This window comes from Dendrobates tinctorius, unplaced genomic scaffold, assembly GCF_039654945.1.
Source record: "Dendrobates tinctorius isolate UK_male_01 unplaced genomic scaffold, ASM3965494v1 ptg000011l, whole genome shotgun sequence".
In the NCBI taxonomy this organism is placed as follows: Eukaryota; Metazoa; Chordata; class Amphibia; order Anura; family Dendrobatidae; genus Dendrobates; species Dendrobates tinctorius.
Window position 1 is genome coordinate 120,634,114 of NW_027361679.1, and position 22,753 is coordinate 120,656,866.

At 46.4% G+C, this 22,753-nt stretch overlaps 1 protein-coding gene across 7 annotated transcripts in view; it reads left to right on the forward strand.

The window, feature by feature from the left end:
- The first annotated feature begins 11,805 nt into the window (after positions 1–11,805).
- Positions 11,806–22,753, forward strand: part of ARID3A (AT-rich interaction domain 3A) — a 41,278-nt gene continuing 30,330 nt past the window's right edge. Inside the window, exons 1-4 of one of the 7 annotated variants that reach the window (XM_073546978.1) lie at positions 13,790–14,687; positions 15,373–15,476; positions 17,203–17,807; positions 18,841–19,084. In XM_073546978.1, the coding sequence (XP_073403079.1) occupies positions 17,458–17,807; positions 18,841–19,084 (594 nt within the window). In that variant the 5' untranslated portion in view covers positions 13,790–14,687; positions 15,373–15,476; positions 17,203–17,457. The other 6 variants (XM_073546985.1, XM_073546990.1, XM_073546996.1 and 3 more) reach the window with 6 other exon arrangements.

The following is a 22,753-nucleotide window of genomic DNA, read 5'->3' on the forward strand; positions in this document are numbered from 1 at the left end:
AGACCGTCAGAGATAGGCCACTTCCGTCAACAGCCATTCTATGCTGGGTTTGCATTCCCTCGTCACATCGCAGCCGCTAAGCAGCTTGAGGCTGGGCCAGTACTGACATGGGAGACTGGCTGGGAATCCCTAGTCCTGTTGCCTTTTTGTACGTTTTTTTTTTTCCAAGCTTGCCCTTCCGAGTTTATCCTTCTTGAAAAGACCGTCAGAGATTGGCTACTTCCGTCAACAGCCATTCTAAGCTGAATATGCATTCCCTCGTCAGATTGCAGCTGCTAAGCAGCTTGAGGCTGGGCCAGTACCGGCATGGGAGACTGGCTGGGAATCCCTGTTCCTGTTGACATTTTGTACGTTTTTTTTCCAAGCTTGCCCTTCCGAGTATATCCTTCTTGAAAAGACCGTCAGAGATGGGCCACTTCTGTCAACAGCCATTGTAAGCTGAGTTTTCAATCCCTCGTCACATCGCAGCCTCTAAGCAGCTTGAGGCTGGGCCAGTACCGACATGGGAGACTGGCTGGGAGTTCCTGGTCCCGTTGACATTTTGTACGTTTTTTTTTCCAAGCTTGCCCTTCCGAGTTTATTCTTCTTGAAAAGACCGTCAGAGATGGGCTACTTCCGTCAACAGCTATTCTAAGCTGAATATGCATGCCTTTGTCAGATCGAAGCTGCTAAGCAGCTTGAGGATGGGCCAGTACTGGCATGGGTGACTGACGGGGAATCCTTGGTCCTGTTTACATTTTGTACTTTTTTTCCAAGCTTGCGTTTCCGAGTTTATTCTTCTTGAAAAGACCGTCAGAGGTGGGTTAAGTCTGTTAACAGCCGTGCTAAGCTGAATTTGCATTATCTCGTCAGATTGCAGCTGCTAAGCAGCTTGATGCCGGCCCCGTGCCGGCATGGGAGACGGGCTGGGAATCCCTGGTCCTGTTGACATTTTGTATGCTTTTTTCCAAGCTTGCCCTTCCGAGTTTTTTCTTCTTGAAAAGACCGTCAGAGGTGGGCCACTTCTGTCAACAGCCATTCTAAGCTGAATTTGCATGCCCTCGTCAGATTGAAGCTGCTAAGCATTTTGAGGCCGGGCCAGTACTGGCTTGGGATACTGGCTGTGAATCCCTGGTCCTGTTGACATTCTGTACTTTTTTTTCCAAGCTTACCCTTCTGAGTTTATTCTTCTTGAAAAGACCGTCAGAGATTGGCTACTTCCGTCCATAGCCATTCTAAGCTGAATTTGCATGGCAATATAACTCCGCAGCATCCTGACCCTGGTTCAAAGCTAATAAGGTTTTCTCAGCTTGATCAATAGCATTAGGTTCATCATACAACAAACTGAGGGCCTGAAAAAATGCATCTACATTAGCCAGAATAGGATCTCCAGGTGTCAGAGAAAAAGCCCAATCCTGGGGATCGCTGCGCAGCTGGGAGATGACAATTTTAACCTGCTGCACAGAGCTCCCCGATGAATTAGGTTTCAAAGCAAGAAATAGTTTACAGTTATTCTTGAAATTCAAAAATTTTGACTGATCCCTCGAAAGCACATCAGGAGTAGGGATTTTTGGATCTACAGCAGATGATTGAGCGAGATAGGCAGAAATTCCCCACACCTCAGCGGCGAGCTGCTCAACACAATTGAACAATTGTTTAGTCTTAAGGAAAAAAATCCTCCTACGGCCCCAGAGAAAAAGAGGAAAAAATACATTAAAAAATTCTGACCCTTTTTTTTTTTTTTTTACAATTCTTTCCTTCTTTTGAGTACCCTAGAGTCTACAGTTTGGCTGGTGATTCTGTTATGAATGGGTCACCGAGGAGGATGGCAGGAACAGGCTAAGCCACAAGAAAACCAGAGAGGTTGGTAACTAAGCGGATTGTAGACCCCTGATCATATCATCACAACTATCTGTAGCCGTGGAGCGATTCCTACGATGCCCTAGACGCCTCGGCACAGCTGGAGAACTAACTAAGCCTACAGCCAGAAAGGTGAGCAGATCCCCAATGGAATAGATAGCCCCCAAACATATATTGTCGGTGAGACAAAATGAAAACACAAACGCAGGCAGGAAAATAGACTGAGCAAATCATGATGGGGCCCACGCTGACTAGACAGGACAGGAAAGGAAAGACACTGTTTACAATCATGCAAAAAACCCTGCAAAAAGTCCAACATGTCTTATGCACAAAAAACACTGAAGTCGCACGACTTCGCCCCCACTATATCACCACTCTGGTATATTCTGAAAGCAAAGCAAAAAGAGACCAATATAACAGGGGACAAACAAAGATGAGACACAAACACAGGCAGAGAACAGACTGAGTAAACGGTGAGGCCCAAGCTGTCTAGACAGGACAGAAAATATATTGTCTGCAATCACGCACAAAACCCTAAAAAAATCTAACACATCTGATATACAAAAAACCTGAGGCCACACGACCTCACCCCGCTAGATCAGCACTCTGGTATGAACTGGAAGCAAAGCAAAAGATACTAACATAACAGGGGACTGAACAAACTGACACAAGCTGTAACATATGAGTGGGGCCCAGTGCTGCCCCCAGCAGGGAGTACGCTGAACCCTAGCAACAAAGCAGAAAGCAAAAAAAAAAGGCACAACCAGATTAGATGCAAAGGATTAGCAAAAGAATCACTTAACCGAACCATGCAGATCAGTCAGGAGACAAAAGAACTCCAAATGCACAAGGAGGAAATCTCCAGCAACCACCAAGGGAAGCCTGCTCAATTATATGCTCCCAGCCAGTAATCCCAGATTCCCAATTATCATCGTCAGGTGGCAGACTTCCATCAACCTGGCCAGCTCCACTACTCCCAGTAACCACCAGAGGGAGCAGAGGGAGCTCCGGCTCAGAAGTCCGAGCAAGGGAATTCACAACAGGCCCCTCATGATTCATACTGTATAATGGCCCCCCATGATGATGCATACTGTATAATGGCCAACACATGATGCTGCATACAGTATAATGGCCCCATATGATGATGTATACTGCATAATGGCCCCACATGATGATGCATACAGTATAATGGTCCCACAGGATGCTGCATACTGTATAATGGCCCCACATGATGCTGCATACTGTATAATAGCCCACATGATGATGCATGCTGTATAATGGCCCCACATGATGATGCATTCTGTTTAAAGGCCCCATATAATGATGCATACAGTATAATGGCCCCACATGATGCTGCATATAGTATAATGGCCCCACATGATGATGCGCACAGTATAATGGCCCCACATGATGCTGCACACAGTATACTGGCCCTACATGATGCTGCATACAGTATAATGGCCCAACATGATGCTGCATACAATATAAAGGCTCCACATGATGCTGCATACAGTTTAATGGCCCCACATGATGCATACAGTATAATGGCTCCTCATGATGCTGCATACAGTATAATAGCCCCACAGGATGCTGCATACTGTATAATGGCCCCACATAATTATGCATACTGTATAATGGCCTTGCATTAAAAAAAAAAAAAAAACTATTCACCTCTGCCCGTTCCAACGCTGATCTGGTCTCTTCACCTATCAGTCCTACCTGTGGGCACGCTCGCCATCTCGGCAATAGCGCCGCTGCCACTCTCCTCAGCCGCTGTCTGATGGGAGAGTTAGGAGAAGAGGAGAGTGGCCTCGGCGCCGGCGCTAGTGATGAGGCTTCTGGAGATTACGAGGGGGCTGAGGAGAGTACAGGGGCAGACTTGGCACATTATTAAATGTAAAGTGGACACTTATTTTTATAGGGGAACTCTAGGGGGACAAAATGTGGGCACTGTTTTCTAGGGCACGAGCACCCGGCATTACTATATTGTAGAGGGTTGCTTTAGAATTTAGAGGCCACAGAGAACCACACAGCAAGTACAGTAATAGGGACACATAGGGCAGCAGCATTGGGGTACCAGCAGGATAAGGGGTTTGTGCAGGTTGGGAATAGTCCCATTGGGGACAGTGCTGAAAACATTAGAAGTGAAATGTGTCTTTGTTGTAATCTCTGCAGACGAGTCCTGGCTGGAAGAAGTTGTCATGTCGGTCTGGGCCAGATGGAAAAGATGTGAAAAGTGAACGATTCCATCAGAAAGAACGTCAGTGGTAAGTCACCAACTATAACTGTGCAGTAATCACTTATATGTTTTGTAGAACTGTTATTTACCACTGACCATATGGCGGTAATATCCATGTTGGTGTTTATATAGAGACTAGCTGAAGAGCCAAGCGTTGCCCGGGCATAGTACTAACTACGGTTAGTTATAACAAATTATAATGATTATATCTATATATATAAAGCTGAGTGTAGAGGCCCTCCCACTCCGCATAGTCACATTTACGCTAATGTCCCAGAGCCACCGGACTACTACTCCTAATATCCCACATCATCCCATCAGCCAGAGCCACCGGACTACTACCCATAATATCCCACATCATCCCATCAGCCAGAGCCACCGGACTACTACCCCTAATATTCCACATCATCCCCTCAGCCAGAGCCACCGGACTACTACCACTAATATTCCACATCATCTCGTCAGAGCCACCAGACTACTACCCCTAATATCCCACATCATCCCGCCTGACATTGTTTTCTCGTGACATATTGTACTTCATGTTAGTGGTAAAATTTCATTCAAATAACTTGCGTTTATTTGTGAAAAAAGCGAAAATTTGGCGAAAATTTTTAAAATTTCGCAATTTTCCAACTTTGAATTTTTATGCCCTTAAATCACAGAGATACGGCACACAAAAAACTTAATAAGTAACATTTCCCACATGTTTACTTTACATCAGCACAATTTTGGAACCGAAATTTTTTTTATTAGGAAGTTATAAGGGTTAAAAGTTGACCAGCGATTTCTCATTTTTGCAACACCATTTTATTTTTACGGACCACATCACATTTAAAGCCACTTTGAGGGGTCTATATGATAGAAAATACCCAAAAGTGACACCATTCTAAAAACTGCACCCCTTAAGGTGCTCAAAACCATATTCAAGAAGTTTATTAACCCTTCAGGTGCGTCACAGGAATTTTTTGAATATTTAAAAAAAATTAACATTTAACTTTTTTTCACAAAAAAATACTTCAGGTTCAATTTTTTTTATTTTACCAAGGGTAACAGGAGAAATTGGACTGCAAAAGTTATTGTGCAGTTTGTCCTGAGTACGCTGATACCTGATATGTGGGGGGAAACCACTGTTTCGGCGCATGGCAGAGCTCAGAAGGGAAGGAACATTGTTTGACTTTTTCAATGCAAAATTGGCTGGAATTCAGATCGGACGCCATGTCACGTTTGGAGAGCCCCTGATGTACCTAAACAGTGGAAACCCCCCACGAGTGACCCCATTTTGGAAACTAGACCCCCCAAGGAACTTATCTAGATATGTGGTGAGAACTTTGAACCCACAAGGGCTTCACAGAAGTTTATAAAGTACAGCGGTACAATTAAAAAATCATATTTTTTCCACAAAAATGATCTTTTCACCCCCAATCTTTATTTTTCCAAGGGTAAAACTTATTGTGCAATTTGTCCTGAGCAGGCTGATACCCTATATGTGGGGGTAAAACACTGTTTGGGCGCATGGCAGAGCTTGGAAGGGAAGGAGCACAATTTGACTTTTTCAACGCAGAATTGCCTGGAATTGAGATCAGACGCCATGTTGCATTTGGAGAGCACCTGATGTGCCCAAACAGTGGAAACCCCCCAATTCTAACTCCAACCCTAACCCCAACACACCCCTAACCTCAGCCCTAGCCCTAATCCTAACCCTAATGGAAAAATGGAAATAAATACATTTTCTTTTAATTTTATTATTTTTCCCTAACTAAGGGGGTGATAACGGGGGGTTTGATTTACTATTTATGGAGGTTTTTATTTTTGGCAGCGGTCACACGCTAAAAGACGCTTTTTATTGTAAAAATAGTTTTTGCATCACCACATATTGAGACCTATAATTCTTCCATATTTTGACCCACCGAGTCATGTGAGGTCTTATTTTTTGCGGGACGAGCTGACGTTTTTATTGGTATAATTTTCGGGCACATGACTTTTTTGATCGCTTTTTATTCCGATTTTTGGGACGCAGAATGAATAAAAACCAGCGTTTCATGAATTTCTTTTGGGGGGTGCGTTTACACCGTTCCGCCTGTGGTAAAATTGATAAAGCCCTTTTATTCTTCGGGTCAGTATGGTTACAGCGATACCTCATTTATGTCTTTTTTTATGCTTTGGCACTTTTATGCAATGAAAACAATTTTATATAAAAATAATTATTTTTGCATCGCTTTATTCTGCGAGCTATAACTTTTTTTTTTTTGATGATGCTGTGTGGTGGCTCGTTTTTTGCGGGACAAGATGATGTTTTCAGCGATACCATGGATATTTATATGCGTCTTTTTGATCGTGCGTTATTGCACTTTTTGTTCGGCGGTATGATAATAAATCATTATTTATTTTTTTTTTTAACTTTATTACATTGTCCCAGGTGGGACATCACTGTCCTCTGACAGATCACTGATCTGTCACATCACAGATCACTGTGACAGATAAGCGATCTGTCACAGGCACTACACATGGCTTCCTCATGCCTGCGCTTTGCAGGCATGAGGAAGCCAGCTCCTTGCCGGCCCCCGTCCCCATCTTGAATTCGGGGACCTGCAGGGATAGAGCCCCCCGCAGCAGCGCTGCACATTGCGCTGCTGTGGGGGGCTCAGGGAAGCACAGAGGGAGCCCCCTCCCTGCCGATGCTTCCCTTTAACCCCCGGTACACCCCGATCGTGTTTGATCGCGGTGTGCAAGGGGTTAACGTGTCTGGGCCGGTCCGTGACCGCCCGACACATTGTGCCGGGTGTCAGCTGTGATAATCAGCTGACACCCGGCCGCGATCAGCGGCGCTCACCACGTGGGCGCCGCTGATCGCTGTGACGTACTATCCCGTCCCTGGGAATTAAGTCCCAGGACACATGGACGGGATAGTACATCACATGGGAGTAAGGGGTTAATAGAATCCTGGGGTCAGAATCAGAGCGCTGAGGGATTTGCCCTAACTTCCATACCGGAGATCCCTTTAAGAGAGGCCTGGGGTCAGTACCAAAGCACAGTTTGGATTTTCCCTCACTTCCATACCGGGAATCCCTTAAGGCCGGGGTCACACTAACTGACGCAAAATACGGTCCGTAGTTTACATGCGTAATACGGAAGAATGACCCCTAAATAGTGCTCCGTATGTCATCCGTAAGCAAGGTGTGGTCGCGTATTTTGCGCATGTCAGCATCCGTATGGCATCCGTATGGCGAGATTTTCTCGCGGCCTTGCAAAATGGACATATAATGGAGCCCTATGACAGGGTTTCTAACAGAAACGAAAGTATAGATATAGACACATAGAATGGCATATATATATACACTCACTGGCCACTTTATTAGGTACACCATGCTAGTAAGGGGTTGGACCCCCTTTTGCCTTCAGAACTGCCTCAATTCTTCGTGGCAGAGATTCAACAAGGTGCTGGAAGCATTCCTCAGAGATTTTGGACCATATTGACATGATGGCATCACACAGTTGGCGCAGATTTGTCGGCTGCACATCCCTGATGCGAATCTCCCGTTCCACCACATCCCAAAGATGCTCTATTGGATTGAGATCTGGTGACTGAGGAGGCCATTTGAGTACAGTGAACTCATTGTCATGTTCAAGAAACCAATCTGAGATGATTCGAGCTTTATGACATGGCGCATTATCCTGCTGAAAGTAGCCATCAGATGTTGGGTACATTGTGGTCATAAAGGGATGGACATGGTCAGCAACAATACTCAGGTAGGCTGTGGCGTTGCAACGATGCTCAATTGGTACCAAGGGGCCCAAAGAGTGTCAAGAAAAAATTCCCCACACCATGACACCACCACCACCAGCCTGAACCGTTGATACAAGGCAGGATGGATCCATGCTTTCATGTTGTTTACGCCAAATTCTGACCCTACCATCCGAATGTCGCAGCAGAAATCGAGACTCATCAGACCAGGCAACGTTTTTCCAATCTTCTACTGTCCAATTTCGATGAGCTTGTGCAAATTGTAGCCTCAGTTTCCTGTTCTTAGCTGAGAGGAGTGGTACCCAGTGTGGTCTTCTGCTGCTGTAGCCCATCTGCCTCAAAGTTCGACGCACTGTGCGTTCAGAGATGCTCTTCTGCCTACCTTGGTTGTAACGGGTGGCAATTTGAGTCACTGTTGCCTTTCTATCAGCTCGAACCAGTCTGCCCATTCTCCTCTGACCTCTGGCATCAACAAGGCATTTCCGGCCACAGAACTGCCGCTCACTGGATTTTTTTTCTTTTTCGGACCATTCTCTGTAAACCCTAGAGATGGTTGTGCGTGAAAATCCCAGTAGATCAGCAGTTTCTGAAATACTCAGACCAGCCCTTCTGGCACCAACAATCATGCCACGTTCAAAGGCACTCAAATCACCTTTCTTCCCCATACTGATGCTCGGTTTGAACTGCAGGAGATTGTCTTGACCATGTCTACATGCCTAAATGCACTGAGTTGCCGCCATGTGATTGGCTGATTAGAAATTAAGTCTTAACACACAGTTGGACAGGTGTACCTAATAAAGTGGCCAGTGAGTGTATATATATATATATATATATATACACACAACTCATTGAGACACATATATATATATTTATATTTCTTCATAGCAGAATAGCCGCTAATTAAATTGCCGGCTTCTATCAAATCATTCCCCAACCCGACATGAAGTGACACATGGTTTACATTTAGTAAAGCATTTCATTTCATGTTTTTTTATATGTCCCTGACTAATAATTAGATGAGGGTTTGTGTGCAAAATTTGGGAGTTGTAGTTGTTATTTTAAGGGGTTAATTCGTTGTTAAAAAATGTGTGGGCTTCCCATTGCGATGTAGCGTTGGCGAATGGGTTAATCTAACAAAGGGTTAATGTCACCTTACAATCGAATGGTGACATTAACCCTTTGTTAGAGTAACCCACTCGCCACCACTATAGGGCAATGGGAAGCCCACGCATTTTGTAACAACGAATTAACCCCTTAAAATAACAACTACAACTTCCAAATTTTGTACACAAACCCGCATCTAATTATTAGTCTGGGACATATTAAAAAACATGAAATGAAACAGCTTACTGAATGTAAACCATGTGTCAGTTCATGTCGGGTTGGGGAATGATATCATAGAAGCCGGCAATTGAATTAGCGGCTATTCTGCTATGAAGAACTCTGTGAAATACAAATATATATATATGTTTGTCACAATGACATGTATGTATATATATATATATGTATTCTATGTGTCTATATCTATTCTTTCGTTTCTTTGTTAAACCTGTCAGTGTGAGTTTACTGTATAGCGCACTGAATTGCCGGCTTTGCTAAAAGACACCTGGTGCGTATTTCTCGCAAGTCACATGTGTGGTCCGTGTGTAATGCGTATTTTTTGCGCACCCATAGACTTGCATTGGCGTACTACGGGCGTAGTACGCTGACAATCGCAGCATGCTGCGATTGGCACGGATCGTAGAATACAGACGAGAAATATACGGCTGATGGCAGCTGCCCCATAGAGAATCATTGGTCCGTGTGTAATGCGTGCTTTTAACGCCTCTCACTCGTCCATATTCCTCGCCAGTGTGAGCCCGGCCTTAAGAGGGGCCTGGGGTCAGAACCAGAGCGCTTAGTGGAATTGCCCTAACTTCCATACCAATGATCCTTTTAAGGCTGGTTTCACATTGGCATTTCACAGACCTGCGTCGGTCTGCGCACGGCCGCCGCTAAGCTCCGCCCCCTGCAGCGCCTCCTCTGGTTAGCTCTGCCGTGCGCAGGTATGCGTTTGGCGGTGCATGAGTCCTTTTAACGGTGCGCCAAACGCAACCTGTTGCATTTTGGTGCGCTCGGCGCACCGTCAAAAGGACGCATGCGCCGCCAAACGCCTACCTGCGCACGGCCTGCGTCCCCAATGGTAAAGATAGGGGACGCAGGTCGCATGCAGCATCCTGCGCCCATAGGCGGAGCTAACCGGAGGATGTGCGGCAGGGGGCGGAGCTTAGTGGCGGCCTTGCGCTGACCGACGCAGGTCTGTGAAACGCCAATGTGAAACCAGCTTAAGAGAGACTGGGGTCAGAACCAGAGCGCTGAGTGGATTTGCCCTCACTTCCATACCGGGGATCCCTTTAAGAGGGGCCTGGGGCCAGAACCAGACTGCTGAGTGGAATTGTCCTAACTTTTATACCAATGATCCCTTTAATAGAATCCTGGGGTCAGAATCAGAACTCTGAGGGATTTGTCCTAACTTCCATACAGGAGATCCCTTTAAGAGAGCCTGGGGTCAGTACCAGAGCAATTGAAGGCAATTGCTCTGACTTCCATACCAGGGGTCCCTTTAAGAGAGCCTGGGGTCAGAACCAGAACGCTAAGTGGAATTGCCCTAACTTCCATACCGGGGATCCCTTTAAGAGAGGCCTGGGGTCAGAACCAAAGCGCAGAGTGGATTTGCCCTGACTTCCATACCAATGATCCCTTTAATAGAAGCCTGGGGTCAGAATCAGAGCGCTGAGGGATCTGCCCTAACTTCCATACCGGAGATCCCTTTAAGAGAGGCCTGGGGTGAGTACCAAAGCGCAGAGTGGATTTGCCCTCACTTCCGTACCGAGGATCCCTTTAAGAAGGGCCTGGGGTCAGAAACAAAACGCTGAGTGGAATTGCCCTAACTTCCATACCACTGATCCCTTTAAGAGACCCTGGGGTCAGAACCACAGCGCTGAGTGGAACGGTCCTAACTTGCATACTGGGGATCCCTTTAAAAGATGCTTGGGGTCAAAATCAAAGTGCTGGATGGATTTGCCCTGACTTGCATACCAATGATCCCTTTAATAGAAGCCTGGGGTCAGAATCAGAGCGCTGAGAGATTTGCCCTAACTTCCATACAGGAGATCCCTTTAAGAGGGAAGATGTGCCTATATGATGGAGGATGTGTGATGTGTATATAGGCACAGGAGCGGGGGATTCATTTCTGTCATGTGCTCTTTGCTCCTTTCAGTGGGGGCAGACAATGGCTGGGCGCTTATGTTTCAGGGATGCTAGATTTCTCCCACCCAGCCAGTGTCTGCTGAGGTGTTGTCGAGTGGGAAAACTGTTGCTCATAGCAACCAATCACAGCTCAGCTTCTTTTAAACAGCTCTGGTGAAATGAAAGATGCTTCGTGATTGGTTGGTGATACACACATACATACACACATACAATTTTATATAGAGAGATTATTTTCAGTAACAGCGCAGTCGTCTCCGACATCCACTATTAGGGTGCGTCACCGAGTTGTAATCAAGGTTACCTGATTAGGGGCCCACTCAGACGTTTTGTTCCCCCCGAACCAAAACCCTAGCTACGCCTTTGGATGGGGCACTGGCATGGTTGCCATGATGAGGAGGTCTAGAGACAAAGCTTTTATATTTAAATAATAATAACTTGCTTCCTAACTGGACAGGTGAGGTCACAGCAGTGACATTGTGTTCCCTGTATTTTGTGAGCAGTGTGTGTCTATGTATATATATATATAATGGCTATGTATATCCATTACTAGAGCCGCACACTACATACAGACACTTGGCTTATAAGCAGAGGTTTCCCTCGGCGCAGCAGTTGTCACACGACCCCTTACGTGGCTTTATGTACACTGCGCACTGAGCGCTGCGCGGCGGGGAATTTGCAGACCGCCCCTTAATTCGCTGGCCATTTTTAAACTTCCCCGCTGACTACTGTAGATGATCATTACACACTGTGCCTACTCGCACTTGTTTGCAGACGCTCCCTTTAGGTTAGTCCTCCAGTACTCGGCAGCGTAACGAGGTTGGAAGTTTGCCGACTCTCCCTGGATTGTGGCCAATCAGGTACCCCCTCTCGTGGTGGCTCCGCCTTTCGCTCAGATCCCAAGTTTCTCCTCCGAGAAAAAGCAGCGGAGACAGTGGGGGTAAGAGTGGGGTACGGCGGGGGGCACCCAGCTCCAGCCGGTGGGGGGCGGGAAAGTCAGCCACTGGTCGCTTGGATTATTCCAGGGGCATTATTATGCGCCTGGTGGGGGAGGGGAGGTGGTGGTAAGGGTGACGTGGGTGGGGTGCAGGCTGGGGTGCCTGGGAGGCCATGGTGGTGGGTACAGGTGTTAACTAGGGGTGCCATGGAGGGTGGGCGGGGTGCCAGGGCTTTGGCGAGCAGTGACCCCGCGCATAGGGTGGGGTTGGGGCAGGGACGGGCATGTGGCACCCCAGCCTAGGCCTGACCTGTGCCCAGTGCGGGCATCATTGCTGCCAGCTGCATACACGGCATTGCCCAGAGGTTCATGTAGCAGGCCTCTCTCATGTCTGGACTTCCCACCACAATGGTGGAGCTCGTAAGATTATCGAATAATAATAAAGAAGCCAGCTTCACCAGGTTACAGTACTGTACACCTTAACCTGTTCAGTGTCTCCATGGAAGCCTCTCTAAGGGGGCGCTTGGCATTTGTACAGCTGGCTGGCACACTTGGAGGGGAAGTGCCAGGCAGTTTCACTTTTCATCCAGATAGTAGTGAACTAAACATGGGAGCGCTCAGATTTATGGTATAGATATATGGAAAACTGATCATCCTGGGGGGCTGTTATCAATGGCTAATCTAGATATTATATAGCGCCATCTATTCCATGGCGCTTCACATGTGAAGAGGGGTATATGCAACAAAAACTGTTACAACAATGAAAGTCACAGACTGGTACAGGAGGAGACCGGACCTCACAGTCTGCATGGGCTTGGGGAGATTGGATGTTATCATTGTAGAACTGCGGCTTGGATGAATGGGCCTTGGGTGGCCCTGCGGCTCGCATTGACGGGGCCTGCGTGGCCCTGCGGCTCGCATTGACGGGGCCTGCGTGGCCCTGCGGCTCGCATTGACGGGGCCTGCGTGGCCCTGCGGCTCGCATTGACGGGGCCTGCGTGGCCCTGCGGCTCGCATTGACGGGGCCTGCGTGGCCCTGCGGCTCGCATTGACGGGGCCTGCGTGGCCCTGCGGCTCGCATTGACGGGGCCTGCGTGGCCCTGCGGCTCGCATTGACGGGGCCTGCGTGGCCCTGCGGCATGCATTGACGGGGCCTGCGGCTCGCATTGACGGGGCCTGCGTGGCCCTGCGGCTCGCATTGACGGGGCCTGCGTGGCCCTGCGGCTCGCATTGACGGGGCCTGCGTGGCCCTGCGGCTCGCATTGACGGGGCCTGCGTGGCCCTGCGGCTCGCATTGACGGGGCCTGCGTGGCCCTGCGGCTCGCATTGACGGGGCCTGCGTGGCCCTGCGGCTCGCATTGACGGGGCCTGCGTGGCCCTGCGGCTCGCATTGACGGGGCCTGCGTGGGCATGCATTGACGGGGCCTGCGTGGCCCTGCGGCTCGCATTGACGGGGCCTGCGTGGCCCTGCGGCTCGCATTGACGGGGCCTGCGTGGCCCTGCGGCTCGCATTGACGGGGCCTGCGTGGGCATGCATTGACGGGGCCTGCGTGGCCCTGCGGCTCGCATTGACGGGGCCTGCGTGGCCCTGCGGCTCGCATTGACGGGGCCTGCGTGGCCCTGCGGCTCGCATTGACGGGGCCTGCGTGGCCCTGCGGCTCGCATTGACGGGCCTTGCGGCTCGCATTGACGGGGCCTGCGTGGCCCTGCGGCTCGCATTGACGGGGCCTGCGTGGGCATGCATTGACGGGGCCTGCGTGTCCCTGTGGCTCGCATTGACGGGGCCTGCGTGTCCCTGTGGCTCGCATTGACGGGGCCTGCGTGGGCATGCATTGATGGGGCCTGCGTGGCCCTGTGGCTCGCATTGACGGGGCCTGCGTGGGCATGCATTGACGGGGCCTGCGTGGGCATGCATTGACGGGGCCTGCGTGGCACTGCTCTCAAAGTGCTACTTTAGTAGTGTCGGCTGAGACTTGAATGTCTTCATTATTGTGCACCATGTCCAAAACAAACCTCCCTTTGTGCCAGAAAGGAGCACTGACCCTGTGTACAGGCACACTTTGGGGAGTGTCCCCTCCCCTCCTCCTTGGAAACATCCAGTAGCTATAGTAAAAAAGAGGGGGGGGTCCGGCTGCTGTATTAACCCTTTGCATGTCTGGTCTGGATCCATTTGTTCCACAGGACAATGCTGGAGCACAAGTCTGGCCTCAGGCAAGATACACCATGCTGGCTGTTTACACGTATTTGTGAAACCAGAACTTCATGGGGGTGGGGGAGGTTTCTCTATTGCTTACAGTTCTCTGGTTAAATATTTTCTATCCAAATATTAAGTAGGAAAAAGTGGAGTGAGAACTGCTGGAAGGAGACCGTGCAGTGTGTGGCCTGTTCTGTACTGGGCCCATTGATAACTATGTTCTGGTAGGGGTCATGTGTGGCGAGGGGCCTGTGCATGGCCTACTCCACAGCCCTGCTCGATCATGCTGACTACTGTGGCACATAGTCAGTTAATCCAGTCTATCTGCTTAGATAATTAAGAGCTAATGTCCATGGGGGAGGGGGTACGCAGCCCCTCCCTCCATTAATCTCCCACCCAGTCTCCAGTTGGTGTATTTGTTTAATCTGTGAACACCCAGTGTGTGATCCCTCTTCTGTGCATTCACTTAGTGCCTGGATCTCCTGTGCTGGTCAGTGGAGCATTGGGGGTACAAGGAGCCTGATGTATATGGGTAGCTGTGTCCTTTTTTGGGGAGGGGGTGTTGAAATCTGACTTGATGTACATTGCTTGCTGCACTATTTTGGGAAAGGTGGGGAGGATGGGGACTTGTTACAGACATGGGTCTTTTTTCTGTCTGGCCAGATAGACCTTGTGCTGTGATAGTGACTAATATTTAACCTTTAGTTGGCGCAGGATAGTTGAGGTAGCGGTGACATTAATAGAGCACGTCTACTGCAGGCCTTTTACACTGGGTTATGTCAGCTCTTCTGGCCATATATATATTTTTTTTTTTTGTAGGAAATGCATGAAGCCCACTCCCAACAGGATGGGGGAGGGGAGGTTTTCCCTTTTAATTTCCTCTAGTTTTACAGAAGTTGCCCCCTTGTAAATGAAGTGTTATGTATTTTCCAGATGATATGATCTCTGGCAAGCGCTAGGTACTTGTGCAAACTGGTCTACAAAAGCATTTTTTATTTTTTTTTTTTTTTTTGTTTGACCATTGTGTGGGGTCATCTATGCACGTCTTGTACAATAATATTACATGGCACAATTTTACTTTTTTCTTGTCTGAATGAATATGCAGTAAAACTGCACTAATATATAATTTTTTTTTTTCATTTGCATAATTTTTTTTTTTTTTTTTAACTTATTAGGATTACTGTATTTTTAAAAAAAAAGAAACTAAAGACCCTTTTTCTAGACGCTGGCCAGAAGAACTAGGTGGGCCCCTTGCATTGCCACCTGGCTTGCGTTGTCGGTGAGTTGCAGGTAGCTGAACATCCAGTTGTGTGGGGTATCAGGTTGCTTATCTATCTAGTCATTCAGCAGTCATGATCTGTCAGACTGCAGGATGTGTGGTCACCATTATCGTATGCTGTGTGGTAGAACAGGTTTTTATCTGTTTTTTTGTTTTTTTTTGTTTTTTTTTGTTTTTTTAATCCCCATTTGAAAATTTCTTAAACTACAGTAAATCTTTATAACTTGAAAGTTTGTTCTTATTAAAGGGGTTGTCCTCCTTCTTGAAATCAAAGTGGAGCCACAGTCAGCTTATCACTGAGCCTCCAGCTATTGTAACCGGGGAACCACATTTCTAATGGCCATTTATCTAAATGGTTCTACATGTAGTGCATGCATGGTCTGCCTGTTACACACAGTGAGGGTCCTACCTGGTACTACCGTGTTCCACCTCAATAATGTCCGTCTGTCCTTGGAGGGAAGAATTTACCCGGAGACCAAATCCTGTTAACCATTTTTGTCATTCTTCAAGGAAGCCTACTTTAAATCTGTTTTGTAATGTGAAATTTCGCTAAGAGTTGAGTTGGACCAAACTAGTTTTCTGTACAGTGTATACATTTTCTGGAATGGCTTGATTACATATCTATAGCACTGTGAGCACACACATGATTGATAACTCGCTCTGCCCATGCACGCTGCAGAGCTGGCTGTCATTTAAAGTGCTGTGGTGCTCACAGCCGCTATGAGCGGGGTGACCTGCTGCTCCATCACGCCTTGGTCTGAAAGCTGGCTGCTCCGGAAGGAAACTAGTTCACTTTCTCTTGGGGTGCTTTCAACAGCATTGTAACACTAGCCACTTACAGACTTGCCCTCTATCTGCAGCTAAATGGTGTTTTCCGAGCTAACGTTCCCTTTAATAGTTTACAGTTTGCTAATTGATAAAAATAAAGTGAAGGAACATAAGAAAAATCTAAATCAAACCAATATTACGGTGTCTGGAGCAGCCTCCATGCCGAGTTTCTTCATAATCTGTGCACAAATGTACTTAGAATAGATGCTGGTGAAGGCCCATCGGGTGGTCGCACCAACTACTCATCTGATTTAGATTTGTTTTGTCTGCTCGCTAAACCTAAACTACTGACACTTCCCTTCTTGAAAGCATTCTTACTTGGCAGCATTTTTGCACACCTACCTAAAACATTTTTACAGTACTGTTTATATTTTATGCTTTGCCTATTTCCTCATGCACGCAGCAGAGCCATGTATGAAGGAACATGGAGTCCATAAAGTTCTGTATTATGGAGCCGTAGACACTGAACCCTGTACACCACCTCTTTGCAGTCTTGTTTTTTTTTTTTGTGTGTGTGTGTGTCAGAAGCATACATAATCTCTACTGCATGCCTTTTATTTGATGACTTGCTCTAGGGCCTCATAGACTTCTATAGGGGTAGTTTTACAGCTTGAACGTTTTATTGAGCCATGGTACTATGGCTTCAGTCAAAAAATGTAAAGATTGTGTAGTCCAGTGCCCTGTTGTTAATTTGTAAGTGATCTCGGTTGTTTGTGCTGTCTTCCTAAAGTCCTCTGTGTCCATTGTGCAACTGTTTGATCGTTAATATGTGGTAACTATGGTTAGTGATCATGTTATAGTAATGCAATGCTTGGCTCACTGCACATAATATCAGACAGTTGTCCTGACTTTTTGGTGTCATTTTGTCCCTCTCCCACCCCTCTTTTTCTCCTGTTAGATTTGATGCTGCAATCACATGGTTTGCCACCAGTCTAGTTTGGAGCAAGGATATCTTCGACCTGGCATTTTATAAAGAAGTAATTGAAACCTTGCCATGCAAAGAACATCAGTTTACCCTAGCTGAGTCTTTAACGCAGCTGACTGCTGGGACTTCAGCGCTGCAGGCCCCCCACAAGTCTTCGTTGTTTAGCTTTAGTACATTCAGAAGGTGGAGGAGGCAGCACGTGGCCCCCCTCGCCCGCCTCACCGCGCAATGAAGCTGCAAGCGGTGATGGAGACGCTTCAGCGCCAGCAGCAGGCGCGTCTGCAGCAGGAACATGAAGCTAAGCAGCTTCAGCAGGATTCGGCACGCGCTCACCCCGAAGGGGGTTATCCTACCAATGGTACGGAAGATGCTGAGCCAGAGTCCTTAAAAATGCAGCGTGCGCAGGCAGCAGCTCTTGCCGCCATGAGGGCTGTAGCTGCTGGCTTAAGTCAACAACCAAGTCCAGCTGCTTCAGAAGAAGACGACGATGATGAGGAGAGCATGCCATCGGAGGATGAAAGAGAAAGGGATGTGGATAGTGAGCACTTCCAGGACATGGGTTCGGAGGAGGATGAACTGTGAGTGATTAGTGTTTCTCTCTACCATTTGTAACCATTGTGTGTGTTACTGTGTGTGGGAGGCCATGCACCTTACTTGTACTCTGTGTGTTTTCCTGCAGTTCCTAACTTTGTTTGCACACTTTATGTCCTGTCTAAGGGTCAGGGTTATCCATGTTAAGCAGGCATAAATGTAAATGCAGTAAGTAATTGCAGGTAGAAAAGTGTTTGAGGTCTATTTGCTGTCATTTTTCAGATGAGTTGAAAGTAGTGGTAGATGACCGCAGGTTTTGTATTGATTAAAATATAGATATATTGCTTTATTTTCAATATCTAGAATCTGTTAAGCAGTTCTTCTCTCTTCCCCAAACACTGAGCATGCATGTGCTCTCAATGTTGAATTAACCTTTCCCAGACTCCTGGCAGCTGCTCATCTCCCATGATGATAAAACCACTAACATGCCGGATCCTTGTTTTCCATGTAGTCGGCAATTGGTGAAGAGTCAGAACAGCCACATACATATTGGATAGACGGACAGCCCCCTGAAATTGTGCCATAATCTTACAGTCTTGTTAACTAATATTCTAAAGAGAAAGTAGAATGTACTTGTTATTGTATCCTACAAGATTAACGCTAACAGTGGAGGAAATCATTAACATACTGATCTAATTAACAACTTTAATTGTGGCGTCCTGCTTCATAAAGAGAAGCAGTAATGTGTGGTGCCCCTTGGATGACCTAGCGATACAGTGTGTGCCAGAAGCTGGCAGCAGGCCCGCATGTGTTGGCAGTCAGTCAGATGCGGTTAGAAACCTCAGACATCGGGTTTGAAGTGGCAGGATCTTTTGTTTGCACGATCTGTGCCAAGTTGTAGAATGGTTTGGAGCAACTCTGACTGGCTAATGTTACCCACTTTGACTATCGTTTGCTAATATGTACATACATTTTCATCTCTAGTAGATCTGTCTACTCCTCATCTGGGAATGATATAATTGGACAATTGTTGAAATGCCTCAAATTCTTTTTTTTTTTTTTTTTTTTTTGCTAACTCAGGAAGGGAAAATGGGATGAAGATGATTTTGAAGAAGAAGAGGACTATGATGATATGGAGGAAGGACTTGATGTGGGTGAAACTGTCAGGCCGGGTAAGGGGGCAGGCTTGCAACCTAAGCATCCTACCCAACAGACCTTACCGTCACGTCCAGCGGGTGGTGCAGAACGTCCAGGACTTCCACAAAATGCACATCCTCCAATTCAGGATCATGGGGATTGGACATATGAAGAACAATTCAAACAGGTGTGTACATCAATGAACGTGGTATGTGAATTGTTAACATGGAATTTCAGTGATTCAGTCAGCTTGTAAATTACCATCTTGTTAGGGCATTGGGATAGCCTAGGTGCGGCCCACTGGAACGCCTCTCTGATGTGTTGTGCTTTAGTGGCACACATTCTGGTAGATCCAGTGCGTCCCTTTGTTAAATGGACAGACATGTAATGCTACTGGTTACACTGGAGGGTGAATGTATGCAGATGCTGGACTCTCATGCTCTGCTCATTGCTGTGTTTGCTTCATATTTTTTTTTTTTAGAAATTTTAACTGAAATTGTGTATTCCATATAGTGTTTAGCTCACTGGGATTGCACCTCTCTAACAGAACTGGGGGCTTTCAAATTTTTAAAGCGACTATTTGCCACTTCAGTTGTTACTCAACTCGACTGTTTCAGTATCTCCTATATCTCACTGTAGAGTGACCACAAATGTGTAGAAAACACTTCTACAAGGCATCCATCCATGTTCTGTTTCACTGGGGTCAGACCTCTACACCTCAGGTAGCTACAGAAATTAAAGTTCTTCCTATTAAAAAAAAAAAAAAAAAATACAATGCATTTGCGGTTGGCTTCTCTTGGCAGCACATTGTTGTGTCGCTTGCAAAGCTGACGATTGCTTGGTGGAAATGTGCATGCGAAATGGCACTGGTGTCCTGGTGGTCTATGATGTAGTATCTGTGTGAGTGTATAGACACTTCTGCAGAGAGTCTATGTAAATTACTGGGACCAAGCAGCAGTCTGTTTATGGAATATACTGTATGTCCTGCTGCCATATAATATATCTGTCTATAGCAATATAATGAACCTAACAGTATATAGTGTAACATACTAGAGCAGAAATAGAAGGGTCCATGATGACTGGGTTTTAGCACCAGTGGGAAAATGTTGAGACAACTTTTAAATGGACAGTAAAAGTTATGGTGAGAAAAAGCAAAAAAAAGAAAGATTAAGGATCCATAAGCTTACATGTTTCAGGTTAGCTACCCGTGACTAAGGGTATATTAGCAGTGTTATATAGAGAAGTAATGTTCTTCGTTTCTCCCATATAACCAGGCTGGGCAGGGAAGTGAATGGGACCAGGCAGTCTGTGTCCCTTTCAGTTTAGGAATTGGTGGTCTTTACACTCTGATAATGTGTTTTAATGCTTGACGTAAAATCTACAAGTGTGTTATACGCATCAGACATTCATGGTCCGATTACGGATTTCTTGACCCAAATTCAACAGCTTTACATATGCCTATGAGGCTCTTCTGTTCGGGTTGGGATACCCATGGCCGATACGTACTAGGACCATCCTTGGGGTGTGGCAAGTCCATCATTTTGTGGTAATCTTATCCACTTGGCACATAAGCAGGTCATCAGACTCTGGTTTCCATGCCAGATCATCAAGCGATGGCATCAACGCACCTATCTGCAGGTTCAGTCATGTACAAGTTATCCATGCACCTTGGCTTACTGAGAGATAAATGGGCCTAGCTATGTATCCACATTCCTGACAGGGGACATTGCAATATTTTCTAGTTGGGCAGAGGCCATCAGTATATTCGTTAGTGGCTTTTCTCTCTGACTAACATAGGAGAGCCCAGAGTAGACAGATCCTGCAAGCGCTTCTTTTGCGTCCCATGTTCTCTACTAGTATGATATTAACAGGGTACATCCTCGTGAGACATTGCTCTTGGGCAGCACCATAAACATGTTTAAGGAGGATTTACTAAAACTAGGGCAAAGTCTAAATGAAGCAATTGCCTATAGCAACCAATCGGGCTGTAGCTGAAGAAAAATGAAAAGCTAGAAGCTGACTGGATGTTGTGGACAACTGGTTTCCATGCAGCGTGTAGACAAATGTCAGCAAGCTGTGGTGAAGCCATGTGTTGTGGAGGGAATGCTTTCTGTCTCTCATTGTAACTGCTGTCGTTCTGCCTAGCAGCAGGTATTGCGTGACTAGATCCTTGTTTATATCTCTGAGCTTCCCCTCTCCTCCCCTGATAATGCTTCTGTGTGTGGGTTTTCTCTCTCACTTCCTGTAGCGGGGGAGGGAGAAAGCCGGGTGTGACGCCGCAGGGTGGGCACATAAGGGGCAGCTGGAGGTGCATGTTTCTGCCTTACTTGTGGCATCTTGAAATCGTGTGATTTTTCTGGAGACTAATTGATATTAGATGGTTTGGACTCCATTAACATAACTGTATCCGCTCCGTTAGGACATGGCTCTGTGGCGACATTCGCCTAGATTAAGCAATTGCTCCAAATTTCACATTTTGCATTGCGAAGGGTGAAGTCCAAGTGAAATAAAATGTCAGATGTGAAATGTGCAGCACCATGTAGTTTTCTGTCCAGCATGTAGTAGAGACTTTATACTTGTACGTTACTGGGAAGTGTGCCGTGCATAATAATGGCAGCATAGGTGGCGAGATTGTACCAAATCTTGTCCATGCTCTGCACAAGAAATCTCAGTTTGGTGGTAAGTGCTCATCGGGACCGTACGTAGCATATTATCCAGGCAGAATCCGCAGTTTATTACAGCAGAATTTGGGAGAATGTCTTTATATATCTTCATTCGTATGTTACCACGGGCATTACAAAGGATGAAGTGTCCTGCTCCGTCTTTACAATGACATACTGCTTTTGTTGCAGCCCCATGTGCATTTACCCTTGATTAAGCTCCACTACTGATTTTTCTGTGGATTTTCTCTTTGGTATGCAAATTCATAGCATTTTAGTGCTGATTGTATGTGCAGTATGGAAAGTGTTCTGATTGCATTATAGAAAATGTGGTTCCTACGGACCAGCTGATAAAAAATTTAACCCACTTTGAGGCATAAGACTGTATTATAAAGCATGGAGAATTTTTCGGCCCATGTTACATGGCACATAGTTATAAGATCCGTCAACTGATTTTTTTTTTTCTTCCGCGAGGAATCCGCAGGTCAAAATACCCGCGTTTTAAGGCTATGTGCACACGTATGCAGAAAATTCCTGACTGAAAACCAGACTCCTTCCCAGAAAACACGCGTTTTTTATGCGTTTTTTTTTCCAGCACGGCCCCAGTCTTATAGAAAATAGTTAGAAATGCGGAATTTTCCGTGAAATGAGCATGCGGCATTTTTTTTTTTTACCGCGATGCGTTTTTTTTCCACGGGGGGAAAAAAAAGCATCAATATGCACAAAGTGCAGAATTCATTAAAATGAATGGGTTGCTTCTTTTAAGCATTTTATTTGGTAAAAACGCGGAAAAAAAAAAAAAAAGCTTACATGTGCACATACCCTTACTGTGGATTTCCTGCGTATTTTGTGTGGACTTATTGCGGATTTTGTGCCGATTTTCCCCTACATTTTTACACCTGCGGATTCCTATAATGAAGTAATAGTATAAAAACGCTGCGGAATGCGCACAAAGAATTGACATGCTTCTGAAAATCGCTGTTTCCGCGTGGATTTTTCCGCAGCATGTGCATTTTTTTTTTTTGTTTTGTTTTTTCATCAGATAACATAGTGCTGGACATCACTAGCGAATCTGGAGCAGATCCGCAGGGCCAAATCCGCTGCAGATCCACACATGAATCCGCAATGCGTGCACATACCCTTACTGGCCCGATGTGACCTAACATACGCGCCATGCCACAACTGTCGCACCAGCA